At 38.7% G+C, this 15,101-nt stretch overlaps 2 protein-coding genes across 2 annotated transcripts; one reads left to right on the top strand and one right to left on the bottom strand.

Moving 5' to 3' along the window:
- Window positions 1-237: 237 nt before the first annotated feature.
- Window positions 238-2,052, top strand: LOC136070334 (uncharacterized). The gene is made up of 3 exons (XM_065780167.1): window positions 238-589; window positions 677-1,018; window positions 1,113-2,052. Exons 1-3 carry the CDS (start codon window positions 248-250, stop codon window positions 1,818-1,820), a joined length of 1,392 nt encoding a protein of 463 aa, XP_065636239.1. The 5' UTR covers window positions 238-247; the 3' UTR covers window positions 1,821-2,052.
- A 6,420-nt stretch (window positions 2,053-8,472) lies between these two features.
- LOC112011034 (uncharacterized) lies at window positions 8,473-10,538 on the bottom strand. The gene is made up of 2 exons (XM_024043420.1): window positions 9,729-10,538; window positions 8,473-9,378 (listed from the first exon to the last, which is right to left on the bottom strand). Exons 1-2 carry the CDS (start codon window positions 10,536-10,538, stop codon window positions 8,473-8,475), a joined length of 1,716 nt encoding a protein of 571 aa, XP_023899188.1.
- Window positions 10,539-15,101: the final 4,563 nt, after the last annotated feature.

Below are 15,101 nucleotides of genomic sequence, written 5' to 3'. Positions count from 1 at the left end.
CCAAGGTGCACACATCATACATTGGGAAAAAGTTAGCGAAGAGGGTTAGGAGACAACCTGACATAAAGCTTAAGGACATTCAGGATGCTGTGCATGAGAAGTATGTGGTAAACATAAGTGCAGGCAAGGCAAGTAGGGCTAGAGAAAAAGTCAAGATGCTGTTGATGGGGCCCACACTGCACAGTTCTACCAACTATGGGAGTATTGTGATGAGTTGAGAAGATGTAGTCCTGGGAGCACAGTATTGATGAAGGTGCATACTTTTAATGATGGTGATTTGGCAGCCGAGCATGGATTGGCAATTGGGCTACCATATTTTGAAAGAATCTACATCTGCCTGGAAGGTTGCAAGAAAGGCTTCTTGGCAGGGTGCAGGCCAATCATTGGTCTAGATGCATGCCATTTGAAGACCAAGGCAGGTGGTCAGCTGATGTGTGCTGTTGGCAGAGATCCCAATGATGAATACTTTCCCTTAGCATATGCAGTAGTTGAGGCTGAAACAAAGGACACTTGGACTTGGTTTCTTAATTTATTGCTTGCTGACATAGGAGATGACAAGAAATGGGTGTTCATATCTGACCAGCAGAAGGTATGATGGTAGATTTATTGCTTGTTGAATTAATTGTAGTTGATGGTAGCTTCATTGCTTGCTGAATTAAATGATTGTGCTATGCAGGGGTTGGTGAACACCTTTGTTGACAATTGGCCACAGTACGAGCACAGGATCTGTTGCAGACATTTATACAATAATTTGAGGAAACATCATCCTGGTGTCCTTATTAGAGACCTGTTTTGGAAAGCAGCCAAGGCTACCTATCAGCAAGCATTTGAGAGGGCAATGAATGAGCTGAAGGAGGTGGATGAAGATGCATTCAAATGGCTACAGTCTCACTCAACAACTATCTGGGCTAGGCACATGTTCACAAGTGATGGCCAGAGTGACACCATCCTGAACAACATGTGTGAAAGCTTCAACAGCATGTTAGTTAAGTTCAGGAGCAAACCTATAATTACCATGGTATGCATAATTCTCCCTTTCATCTGCATTATGATCCATAGACCTGTGTAATTCTTGAATGATTAATTCTCTATTTCTCTCTATGTGCTTGCAGCTTGAATGTATTAGGTTATATCTGATGACTAGATTTCAAGCAAACAGAGAAATGATTATGAAGGTGGAATCTGAGTTGTGTCCTAAAATAAGGAAGAGGCTGTACAAGGAGAAGTTGGCATGCAGCAAGTGGATAGCATGTTGGGCTGGTCGTACGAAGTTTGAAGTGAAGAATGGGCTGGAGAGTTTCATTGTGGAGTTGGAAGAGAAGAAGTGTAGCTGTAGGAAGTGGGACATACTTGGCATGCCATGTTGCCATGCCATTTCTTGTATATTTTTCAGCAGAGAAGATGCTGAAAAGTATGTCAACGCTTGCTACAAAAGGACTACTTACATTGATTGCTATGCACCCATTATAGAGCCCATCAATGGCCAGAATATGTGGAGACCTAGTGGACTACCACCTGTGCAACCCCCTATCAAGAGGAGACCTCCTGGTAGGCCTAAGAAGAAGAGGGCACTAGAGCCTGATGAACCTAGAAGTCACAGAAAAAATAGAGGTCTAGGCATCTCAAAACAATGCAAGAGCTGTGGGAAATTAGGACACAACAAGAGGAGCTGCAAGGGAGAAGTAGGAGGGAACTCTTCCTTGCCTGGGAGTGCATCCCAAGCCAGTAGGACCACAAGTGCACCTCCACCCCCCACTGATAACCAATCCAATCCAAGACCAACAAGACAGAGGAAGAGAGGTGCAGTCACTAAAAGATAGCAAGCTGAAGCAGGACCTTTTTTTTGTTGTGCTATATGTTGAAAGCACTCTTCATATGTTTATGTAACTGCTAGAACAATTGGCATTTTGGTATACTTATATGATGGCTGACTAAGTCTTTTTTTTGTATGAATGTGCTTGGTAGACTTTGTCCTACATTTTGTAATTATTGTGGTACACCCAAAACAGTCATTGGTGTTAAATATTTTGTAATTATTTTGATTATTGGTAATATTGTGATGATTCAGCTTCCATTATTCAGATTTGCTGGTTTTTTGCTTTAATTTTTAAAAGGGTTAAACTCATGTCTTTTGGATGAAGCTTGAGTGTATTACGTAGTCTATGCAGGTAATATTCAGTTTAATGTGCTGGAAAGTTTGGTGATTATGCAGGTGTGGTGAGCATTGGAGTTTAATGTGCTGGGCAGTAGCCAGTTTTAGAGGTTAATGATGTTAAATGATGTTTTATGCAGTGTGCTGGGCAGTTGCCAGTGTATTATGCAGGCTATGTATGTTTTATGCAGTGTGCTGGGCAGTGACCAATGTATTACATAGTCTATGTATGTTTTATGCAGTTTAATGTGTAATGAATGTAGTTTTATGCAGTTTTATGATGTATGTTTTATGCAGTTTAATGATGTATGGATTAATGAATGTAAATTATGCAGTTTAATAAATGTAAGTCAATCAATGTGGGCATTGGAGTTCCAGTTTATGTAGTTTAGTAATTTATGTGATGAATTATGCAGTTTATCCATCTGATGTTTGTGCAGTCAGCTCCATTTTCTTGCTTGGCAGACTCAAATTGCAGTGTCAAATTTATGGTAACACTTCACAACAATGTAACCCTTTTAAGGCACTATTCAAACTGCACAAACACTTCACAACAATGTAATAGATTGGTACACAAATCACAGATTAATTAAAACTACCATATTCCATTGCAAAAGTCTTGGATTACAAAGATAATTACACCAAAAATCAGGCCTTCTACCACTAGTACATACCAACACAAATTATGACATTTTTTCACTAATACATGCCAACACCAAAATTCAGGCCTTTTTCCACTAATACCTACACACCTAATGACCCATTCCCCCCCCCCCCCCACCTATTTAGCCAACCAAAAGAAGCACCATACAGAGTAGCATCCCACTTATCACCAGAGACAGCCCCAGGCAAATGAACAGCCTCTTCTCTCTCTTCCTGTAGCCTACAATGGCAGCTTCAAGGGTCAAAATCCGTTGCCTCTGCTCCGGAATCAGCACCTTGCCACGCTCGCAGATTTCATCATCACGCCACTGAAAAAATTTACACTTGCGTCCAACCTGACACCCAAGGGGCAGATAAAACCCATCATATCTTCAACCAAAATCATGAAAAACAAGAACAAATAGAATTAGCAAATAGTATTAGCACAATATTCGAACACTTGTATTAGCAAAATACAAGAAAACCAAATTTATATTGTCAGCTGAGAAAACCAATTTTTAATTTTTTTTTCAATTTTTTATTTATTTAAGAAAATAAGAAATTTAAAAACCCATAAACTATATAGAAATTTAAAAACATTACACAAAACGACCTTACCCAGAAAAAATATTAAAACCCAGAAAAAAGTTTAAAACCCACACAAAATCACTATCTTACCCAGTAATTTGGACACCCGTAGAACCTTCTTCCAGGGTTGTCAGGTGTCCACGAAACGACCAAAACGGGTTTCTCCGAGCAGAAGCATCGGGTTGGGCCCCTTTTCCTCAAGCTTCCACTCGACGACATCGAGCTTGAATCCATGGAAAGCAGTTGATTTGAAGATGGTTTTCTGCTGTGTGGTGAGTGAGGAGCTGATGAGCAAGGACCGAGGAGCTGAGGAACTTCAATCTGTGTTGTGACTGATGATCAAGGAGCTAAGGAAATTTGGGGGTTAGGGATTTCTATTTGGTATTGGCGTGATTTGGGGTTTTATTTGGGTTAGGGAGGTTAGTGATGGTCACGTGAGGGACACGTGACTTTTAAGGCGGGAATAACTAACAGTGATCCCCAACATTCACTGTAGCTATTATTTTATCATTTTGTATCAATTCCGTTTGCTACGTCAGCAAAATCCGTTTACCATGTAACGGGAGGGACAAAAATGGAACCGTTTTTCAGGATAGGGACTAAAAGCGGTAAAAATAAAACTTAGGGACCAAAACGGAAATCGTGTGAAAATGTAGGGACTAAAATGTGCTTTTCGCCTTTATTTTATTATTGCTCAGGAGAAGTGAAATTATTGAGAAAATTGATATCAAGGCCAAAAGTTTGGAATTATATGATTTCTTAAAAATCTTAAGTAAAATCAAATTGTTTCTAACATATTAAATAAGTTAATTTCTAAGTTGAAAGTTGAATTTCTCAACTACAAGGAGACATTTTTCATGACATTGATGTCTTACTTGAGTTTCAATTTTCTAGGCATCTTTCATTGACCTGGATTTGAAACCTTCGAAGAAGATGGGCGAATATTATGAGTTAGACAAGAAGATAGTGAGCTGCTATACTAAGATGGTGGACACAGAACAAGAAGCAGATGAAGCCACAAGCATGGAGGCTTATATTAGTAATAAACATTCAATATAATGCCATGGAGGATAATTTTCTGCTGAAGATTCTATTGGTAAGTGCTTCTCTACCTTGACCTTGCTGAAATGTTGATCAAAGGGCTTCTCTATCTCGATCTTGCTGAAAGGTTGATCAAAAGGCTTCTCTACTTCGATCTAACTCGCTCTCTTCTTGTCTAACTCATAATATTCGCCCATCTTTGAATAAGATGGGCGAATATAAAGATGGGTGAATATTATGAGCTAGACAAGAAGATAGTGAGCTGCTATACTAAGAAGGTGGACACAGAACAAGAAGCAGATGAAGCCACAAGCATGGAGGCTTATACTAGAAATAAAGATTCAATATCATGCCATGGAGGATAATTTTCTGCTGAAGATTCAATTGGTAAAGTGCAAGTAGTTTGATGGGGCATTCTTTTACGCAACTGTTATTATGTTTGTAGTGGTGCAGGTGAGAACTGCTCATTTCATCCTGTGGTTGAGGCAATCAGATTTTCCTTTATAAAATGTTTTTCTTTTGTTTTCTTTTCATGGTAATTTACACTTATTATTAGTCGCGTTTTTCTTCCTCTCTTCCCCCTTCCCTTTTGTGCCATGCTACCACAAGGAGGATTTATAATACTAGTCAAAGTTAAATCTCCGTAATGATCTTTGTTTCTAGTGTTTGCATCTTGGGCGTTGGTGCAGGAGGAAGTTTATTTGGTAAAGAATGCAAAACCCCCCTTTTCCAATCTTTATATTTTATGCATTGCAGAGTGCCTTGATTGGAATTTTATTGCTGCATGCAACATTCTGTCCATACTTTAGATTTGATGCTCGCAGATGGGTTACTATCTTGACTGTATTATTCCTACCAAAATAGTCTAGAATTTCTTTGTGATTTGTCAAGAAATGCTGTAGTTATATAATTGTCAATCAGTTTTGTAGTGCATTAAAGAGCTTACCATGCAGATGCATTAGAAAGATTGATTATATTGCATCTAAATGCATGCCTACATTTTGCAATTGTATTAACAGATGTGGTTTCCTTATTATAATTGATGAGGGCTTAATTAGACCAGAGAAGAAAGTGACAGAACAGTTTTTGGGCTTGACAGGGAAAGTGATATATCAGCTACTTCAGTGCCATTCCATCCATGCCCACGTCCTATAAATGCATACAGCTGGATTTCATATTGACCATGCTACGTAGAAATTTAGAAAAAATTGATTTACTGTTTTACGTGGACCTCTTTTTGAAGTAAAACAATTGAACTTGAAACAGCCCTGCAAACCCAAATTGAATTAGGTTCTAGATGGAATGGTTTAAAAACAGTTTGGAGGAGGAACTGCTTATTCAAATACTCAAAGCTCCTTTTGGGCCTAGAGTCAAGGCCAAATGTGCCTGAGATGGTATAAGTGCAAGTTTTACTGGACCTTTTGACTGGTTATGGTGGCAGAGCACAAAAGCAAATTGCCTAGATTATGGAAAAGTGATGCGTTAGGTTTTTAGTTTTAGATGCCCTTGTGTTTGAGGTATTTTACTTTTGCCACCATGGGAGCGTACATTGGAACTCTGCTGCCATTGATGGTTTTGATATCTTTCAAATGATTCCATTCTCTTGAATCTGCTTATATTAAGGACAGTTTAAAATTTCTATGGAAAATCTAAACTCTAATAACAATGCATCTTAAGCATGAAGTAGTTCATTTCATCACTTATTTCAAATTTCTTAAAGCTGGTTAAATTTTACAACATTCCTTTTTCTTTTTTAGTTTAGTAAATATTTTTAGAATGTTCCTAGAATTGTATATTGTTTTCTTTTTCAAAAAAGGTTTTCTTTTGATCTTTTACGAAATAATTTATGGGCATTTTGAGGTATTGTTTCTTCAACAATTGTCTTAGTATTAAAGATTCCCAATATTTCTGGATAATTCAGCTTGAAATGAATATTGTGAGCAGTAAGATTGAAAGAATATCCCTGTTGGGTTTCAGATTGGGGGTACGATAGTTCATGTTTCTAACTGCATTTTCAACTGTCCATTTTTACAGAGCACATGATTGATTATACAGGAATCAGTTATTCACACACAGCCTCACTGCCTCACAGTCACAGACACTCAGAGAGAGAGAGTCTGACTCTCCAATTCTCAAATAAACAAACAGTGCTCATAATTCAAACGGTTCTTTATTCTTTCCGATGGGGCCATTGTTATTTCCAATGGCCTCGTCGACTTCAGTCCCAGCTGCTTCCCTCTGCTCCACTCACGGCCTCTCTCTCCGTACCCTCACGCGCCGCCCCCTCAGAACTACATCGCTCACCACCAGGAGGAGCTCTCTGAAGACTCGCATTTGCGCCGAACTCGCCGACAAGACCGAGTTGAAGTATAACAAAGTCGGGGACTCCGACCTCGTTATTTGCGAAATCACTTATGGAACTGTAAGAAAATTCTCACAAACGTCTTAAATTTTAGTTCTTATTAATTAGTTGTTGTGAGAAATTGCATATTAGTAAAGTGTGTTTTTTTGGTGGGCTATATTTCTTTTTCAGATGACATTTGGAGAGCAAAATACAGAGAAAGAACCAGGCACACCTGTAATGAAACACTGCCCAAATCCGTACCCTTCTCTTCCTTCAGTTTGTCGTAGAAAGCTGGTAATGACCCAAATACATCATTGAAATCGTTGCTATAAAGATCATTCAAGCAGATTCTAAGTTCCGGAGTTGGACAGCCTAGGTTGCTGCATTTGGAATATATGATATCTCTGAGATCACAGTTAAGGTGTTGGGTCCCGATGAGCAACCCAAGTCAGCAATGCCCATGCTTTCCGGCAAATTTTTGCACAATAGTTCATTATGGCTTCCTCGGTTACTGTCTTTGTGATAGATATTATCTTGCTCTACAAAAAAAAAAATAAATAATGAATATGAATTAGTCTCCCCCATTATAGTTAATTAGTACACAAAACTTATTGAAAGATTTTCAATTTTATAATTTTATTTGCTTATGTAAAGCTTTTAATTTTTTTAATTTTCTAATTGTATTCTTTTTTTTTGATAGGAAATCACACACTTAATATTAAACAACATTAGAGTTTACATCATGAAGAATTGCAAGTTCTAAGAAACTAGGACAATTCTCCACACACATACATTAATTAACTATGCCCTTGGCATACTTTGCTAACAAATGAGCTGGGGAATTAGCATTACGCTTTACATGAGAAAAAAACACATTATGAAACTCCAATGAAGCTAAACTAATCCCCATTATTACCGCATCAATTGAGGCCGAAGGTGAGGATGACTGATTCAACGCTCTATAAACCATTAGCGAATCACCCTCCATGATGATGTCTGATAAACCCAGCTGCTTTGCGAACTGCATACCAACTTCAACAGCCTTCGATTCCGCTTCAAGAGGTCCCAGTGGTGCATGTAATTTCTTGCACATTGCTGCTACAAAGTGCCCATGCCAGTCTCGTACAATCACACCAGTTCCCACTGACTTCATATCAGCAAACACGACAGCATCAACGTTACACTTAAAACACGAAGTGGGTGGCGGGTTCCATCTTTGAACATGAGAAACAGAATTGTTTATAACTGGTGACAAAACCATGACAGAACGGTATTCCTCCAGATATTGAGTCGCCCAATGAAGAAACATCCTACCATCTTTTCGCTTTCCGCCACATCTAACTTCATTCCGGTTTCCCCACAACACCCACGCACAAGTTAGCAGCAACTCCAAATTTTCAGGTGAACTTTTTCCATCCATCAATAAACACCATACCATCTCCTTAAAAGAACTCAACCGGTCCATTATATTTGGAAAAACCAGCTTGGACGATGACCAAAGCTCTTTTGCTCTGCTGCATTTCTAGAAAAAATGGATCGAATCCTCCTCCTCCACATTGCATCCATCACATGTAGCCACTTGCAAAACCTTTCTTTTAACAAGGTTAGTTTTCAATGGTAAGATGTCCCGACAAGCCCTCCAAGCAAAGTGTCGTATTTTGTGAGGCACATTTATCTACCATAGACATTTCCAGAAACTCCTTTCTTAGCTGCCATCAGAGCTTGAACTAGAAAAATCAACTATTGACATTTGGCAAGCAATCCAGTAGGCATTCTTCACCGAGAACACTCCATTATTACTCCAAGCCCAAATCAGTTTATCTTCGGGCAGATGAGAACTTATTGGAATAGCTTTTATAACCTCTGCTTCATGCGGCATAAACAGAGCATCTATAGCATCAGCCTTCCACAAAGCCTCCTCCTTATTTATCAATTCTCCAACCTTCATATCATGTGGCATAAACAATCTAGGAGATGAAACCATGAAAGTTGAAGGCTTAGGCAGCCATTTATCACCCCAAATCCGGATACTCTCACCATTACCAAGCCTCCACCGTAAGCCATTTTTAACAAGGGGTTGAGCAAACATAATACTCCGCCAAGTAAATGAGGGATTATTACCTAAAACAGCCTGTGAAAAATCACATGTAGGAAAATACTTAGCTTTCAAAACCTTATACACCAATGAATCATGACCTTGTTGAAGCCTCCACCCTTGCTTAGCCAATAAAGTCAAGTTAAACTCCTTAAGTTTTCTAAATCCCATCCTACCACAACTTTTTGGAGCACATAATTTTTCCCAACTCATCCAAGCTATCCTTCTTTCTTCATTTCTTTGCCCCCACCAAAAATTACGTATCATAGACGTCAAATCCTTACAAAGGGAATCAGGCAATTTAAAAACACTCATAGTATACGTCGGTATTGCCTGTGCCACAACTTTTATCAACACTTCTTTTCCTGCCTTAGACAATAACTTCTCTTTCCAACCAGCAAGCTTTTTCCTTAGTTTGTCCTTAATAGAATTGAAAGTATTTTTCTTATTTCTTCCCACCAATGACAACAAACCAATATATTTTTCATGGTGCTTAATCACTTGAGCCCCAAACCTCTATTTAATAATTTCTTGAATATCCATAGGAGTATTACTACTAAAAAACAGAGAAGTTTTGGTACGATTTAACTGTTGGCCCGAAACACATTCATAAACCCTCAACACCTTCTGAAGGGCATCACACTCCTCCAAAGAAGCTTTGCAAAAAATGAGACTATCATCGGCAAAGAAAAGATGGGATATTATGGGAACCCTACGACACACTGCAACTCCCCCCAACCTTCCATTCTCCACCTCTTTCTTAATAAGAGCAGAAAGACCTTCCGCACATAGCAAGAATAGATATGGAGATAATGGGTCATCCTGCCTTATTCCCCTACTTAGAATAATATGCCCTTTAGGTTTACCCTATCATATGCCTTACTCATATCAAGTTTTAGAGCTAAATCACCCATTCTACCACTCTTCTTTTGACTAATATGGTGCATCATTTCATAAGCTACAAGAACATTATCAGTGATTAACCTACCATGCACAAATGCACTTTGAGTGTCACTAATAATAGAAGGAAGTACTTTTTTCAATTTATTAGTAATAGCTTTAGATGCAATTTTATAGACCATATTACAAAGACTAATTGGTCTATAATCAGTCACAGATTTTGCCTCTTTACATTTAGGAATAAGGACAATATGTGTATGATTAAAATTAGGTGGGATGATACCTGAATTAAGAAAGGCCAAAACAGTTGAAGTAACCACAGCACCAATCTTGGGCCAAAAGTGTTGATAAAACAATGGAGGCATGCCATCCGGTCCAGGAGACTTCAACGGGTACATTTGCTTAATGGCATTTTTCACTTCAACTTCAGTAAACTCTCTTACAAGTATCTGATTCATCCTTGGGGTGACTTTATGTTGGACTGCATCTAATATTTCTTCAAAATCTGTAGGACCACTGCTGGTAAAAAGCCTCTCATAGTACTGCAATATCAACTCTTCCACGTGCTCATCTCCCTCCAACCACCTACCATTCTCATCTAACAAACCCTCTATGAAATTCTTTTTGTATCTTGTAGAAGCTTTCTCATGAAAAAACCTATTGTTCCTATCTCCCGATTGCAGCCAACTAATTCTTGATCTTTGCCTCAACATATCATCTTCCTTGTCCATCCAACAATTCAACTCAACTCTAGTATTTTTCAAAGATCTAATCATATTTGGTGTTGAAGGTTACAACTCTAACCATTCCAACTTTTTCTGCAATTCAGCCACTGTTTTCCCGACATTGCCAAATTCTGAGCCATTCCACACCTCAAGTCTAGCACGGCAACTCTCCAAGCATTTATTAAGAACATCATCCGACCCACCAAGTAATCCATCATCCCAAGCGTCCTCCACAATAGCCTCACATCTTGGGTCTTTTAACCACATTGATTCAAACCGGAAAACCCTACCCATCTTCTTTTTTCTTGGTTTAGCATAAAACTGAAGAAAAAGAGGGGAATGATCTGAAACCGATGATGTAAGATGAACAAGCTTAGCCATTGGAAATAAATGAAACCACTCCACCGTAGCCAAACCTCTATCCAACCTTTCTCTAATTTGGGACCCATCCTCTTTTAAATATAGCCAAGTGAACAATGGCCCCATAAATCGAACTTCCTTAAGACCACAAAAATTAATGGTATCAACAAAGTATTTCATTTGCTGTCTTGTTCTATTACTTCCCCCCTCCTTTTCAACCATGCTAGTAATTTCATTAAAGTCCCCAATTACTAACCACGGTAAAGAAGATGTCCCATGCAAATGCTTAAGTGTTTGCCATGACTCCCCTCTTTTAGAAGTATCAGGTTCACCATAAAAACCAGTAAGATGCCACCAACAAATACCATCATCCCCATCTACCCATGCATCAATATGTGAGTGTGAGTAAGTCAGAATATCAAGCCTAATCTCTTTCTTCCAAAATAAAGCTAAACCACCACTACTTCCCCTACTAGGCATAATAAAACCATTTTTATATTTACACCAATCACGAACTTTTAGCATCCAATCCAAACCAGATTTTGTCTCCATTAAAAAGACAATATTGGGATCTTGTTTATTGATTACCTTCACCAAGGCACGAACTGTCCGACGGTTCCCAAGCCCTCGGCAGTTCCAACTCAATAGACTCATAATTTTCGGCGGGGTTACGTAGCAACCTCCGCCGATGTACTCTGATCTACCCCAGAAAAAACATGTAAAACTTCACTGTTACTCACCTTGGTTTTCTTTTTTGCTCCATCTGCCTTCTCTGTCACACATGAGATATCCTTGTTACTCCTCTTTGGACCCAGCAAAGTATTAAGTGGCAATTCTATATCAAACCGTGGCTTAACTTGAGCCCTCTTCCAAGTCCCTTTCTTGAGCCCAATTCCAGCCGCATGAATTAAATTTTGCTCCTTTGAAGTGGGCTTTTGAAAAGTACCTCCACCTGGATTGTTTAAAGATGGGCCTTGTACATTGTGAAAGGCACCTTTTGTTTTAGATGCACTCCATTTGGGCCTACCAACAATCGGATCACTACACTCTTGGCCCATGCCTTTGCCAACATTGAATTTACATGCAACCTCCTGGAGACACAAAGAAGTGCATGGCTCCACATCTTTCTCAATTGGAACTTGTTTATTAAGAGATAAGTCAGCGTCCATCACCTCTACTTCAACCAAGCCCGAATAAAAGTCTCTTTTGTCCTCCTATTGTTCTACACGGACTGAACCTATATTCGAAATAATAGGTTCTGAATGGATATCCTTATCAAGTTTCGAAATTATAGCCTCAAAGTCAGGATTACGTTTCTCACCCAATGCAACTGTTTCAGCCTTCTCAACCGTTCCAATCACAGCACCACCCTTGGATGGCCCACCAAGAACACCATGGTCAACTTGAACATGCTTTCGCCCTATAACTACTCCCACAGAATCAGTTTCCATGCTTACGTTCTCCCTCTCAAATTGCAATGATATTTTGCCACGGTTGGACCCACATGCGTATCATCCACTCTTCGCACCAAACTGCCACCAGTATTAGCAGTAGCAAAGTTTTTACGAATACCGGCCTTTAACCATTCGCCGTAAAGGAGTTCTTGTTGGTGATCAACTTGAAAAAAACACTCTCTAGCCTCATGACCAATCCGACCACACCTGAAGCATAGTCCCACCAATCTTTCGTATTTAAAACCAATACAAACTTTATCACCTTCTGGACTTGCAATAACACCCCCTCTTCGTAACGGTTTCTCCAATGGCAATTCAACCCTTACTCGTAGAAAACGGGCTTGGTCTGATGAAAAAAACTTTCAAATCAACCTCCACTACCTTTCCCAAACCATTACCAATATCTCTACCAACCTCCTCAGACAATAGATCAAAAGGAAGCCCCTACACTTGTACCCACATTGGTATTGAATTGAAACGAACAGAATGCGTTGTCATGCCCCGCTCCCACTTGCACAACACCAAAGGATGGTCTTCAAAACTCCATGGACCATTTGCTAACACCCACTTCAACTGGCTCTCCATGGTGAATTTAAATTGAAAAACACCATCTCCGACATCAACAATACGAACATCAGAACCCAACTTCCACACAGATCGCAATAAAGCCATGGCAGCACGTTGGTTGAAAGACTTAGTCGTGAGAAATCTCCCCAAAAGACTAAGAGAGCATTCTTCCAACATCCTATCCCTATGCGCAGAACCAACCATAATAACTTCTCCTTCATCTTCCGTCAACTTAATATTTTGTAACTTTTGAACAAAATCCGAATCCATAGTTGAAAAACGTAAGACTAAAAGAGATTAAAAAAACAAACTATCACAGACAAGACCAAAGAGCACTACGTCTCACCAAACAAGTGAGAAGAAGACTCCCATGTAGAGAAAAAGACTCACTGTACGTGAGAAGTATATTATTAACTGTGTAAATTGAACGAATTTTCTAATTGTATTCTAATAGTAATAAGTTTTAAGCAAAAAACTGCATCTAAACAAACAATAAATAGCTAAAATATGTGAATTGTGAAATGAAAAACGTGGGCATGATATTTCCAACATGCGTGCTTTTTTAATTGAATGATAAAGGTTTTGCTATTTGTTTTTCATGTTTTGGAAGATAAAATTTACTTGAAGATCAAATTCATACTTAATATGTAATGATTCAGACATAGGAAGCCGATTAGCTGAACCTAAACTTTTGAGTTCTTAGCAATTAGCATAGCTAGTTTCGTCTTCTCCCTTGTTCATGTGAAGTACTTGCACGACATCCATCTCTCTCTTTCAATTTAAAACCAACTGAATCTCAAATAATCCCTAAAACTAAAGACAGGTTAATGGTCAAATTTTTTTATATCTAGTCGTAGAGGAGCTACACAAAACTTCGTAGTGAGGAATCCAAGATTGCAGCACTCTATATGATGAAGCGTAAGTTCGTCAGTAGAGTAAGTTTGTCCAAACTGATGAAGCGTAAGTTCGTCAGTAGAACAAGTTCGTCAGTAGAATAAGTTCATCAGTAGAGTTATACTGATGAAGCGTAAGCTCGTCAGTCAAGTTGGTCAGATGGAAGCAATCCTCAGCCTGTATGAACGTACTCTCAAAGGTGGTCACCGACGTGGTGCCCGCCACAATGCCTCCGATGCCAAAGTCAGTATAAGAAGCTCTCTTGAGAATAAACAATGTAATTGGACAGAATGAAAGAGATCTCTTAGTGTTTATGTGTGTATGTACCTTGCACTTGGCAATGTGGAGGCTTTATATATGCGGTTACAGCTCCTAGCCGTTGGGGCAATTAAGGTGGTTTTAATGCTCTTCTTAGTAACGTTTCGTGCCTCATAATGTGGTTTCAATGTGCTCCAACGGCTCACACAGCTGGATCTGTAACTGCCCTATGTATTAAGTGGCTGTATTGAATGGATGGCTTTACCCTCGTCAGTGACGTGGGCATTGGTTTTGTTCGTCCAAGTATGCCCTCATCTGTATTGTTGAGGTCGTCTTGGCGAATGAGTTCGTCAGTCCTGTCAGTGGGTATTAATTTGCTCGTTCAAGGATGTCTTCGTTGGACTCATGGTCGTCGTCTTCAGTAAATGAGTTCGTCAGTCCCGTCACTATATATAGACAAAAATTTCTTCTCAGTGGTATAGTTACAGTATGAGGATGTTTGGATTCAACTGAAAGCTGAGTCCACGTTTTGCGTTTTTTTTTTTTTTTTCTTCCCAGCAAGTGAACAGTAAAATCACATGATTTTACTGTGCAGAGAAAAAATACTGTTCATGCACTGTTTAGCACTGTTTACGTAATAAAAAATATTAAAAATGGGTCTCACGGTACTATTTACACATTTAAAAATTATTTTGCTACAGTGTTTTCAGTTTTCCGTTTTCAGTTTCAGCAACAATAAGTTCAATCCAAACGGACACTATAACTACGTGGAGATCTGGGACCCTGGATTCTTTTGATGTTTGAAGAGGAAAAAAAAATCCTCTTTATTTGCTTTAACTTTAATATTAGTTAGAAACACTTCTCTATAAAGAAAGAATAGAAAATCAATTAGAAATACTTCTCTGTTAGAATGGCATTTTATTTTCTAAAAAGTTATCTCATTTTTTAATATTCGGTAACTACTTTAAAGTGAGTTGAAAAGTTATTTTTTAACTTTTTTTGTTTAATTAGCAGCATGCTAAATAAGGTAGTAGAAAATAACTCTATCTCATGCTACGTTAAATAAGAAAAATCAAGAGAT

This window comes from Quercus suber, unplaced genomic scaffold (assembly GCF_002906115.3).
Source record: "Quercus suber isolate HL8 unplaced genomic scaffold, Cork oak 2.0 scaffold_226, whole genome shotgun sequence".
NCBI lineage: Eukaryota > Viridiplantae > Streptophyta > Magnoliopsida > Fagales > Fagaceae > Quercus > Quercus suber.
This window is presented reverse-complemented; position numbering and strand designations above follow the sequence as displayed.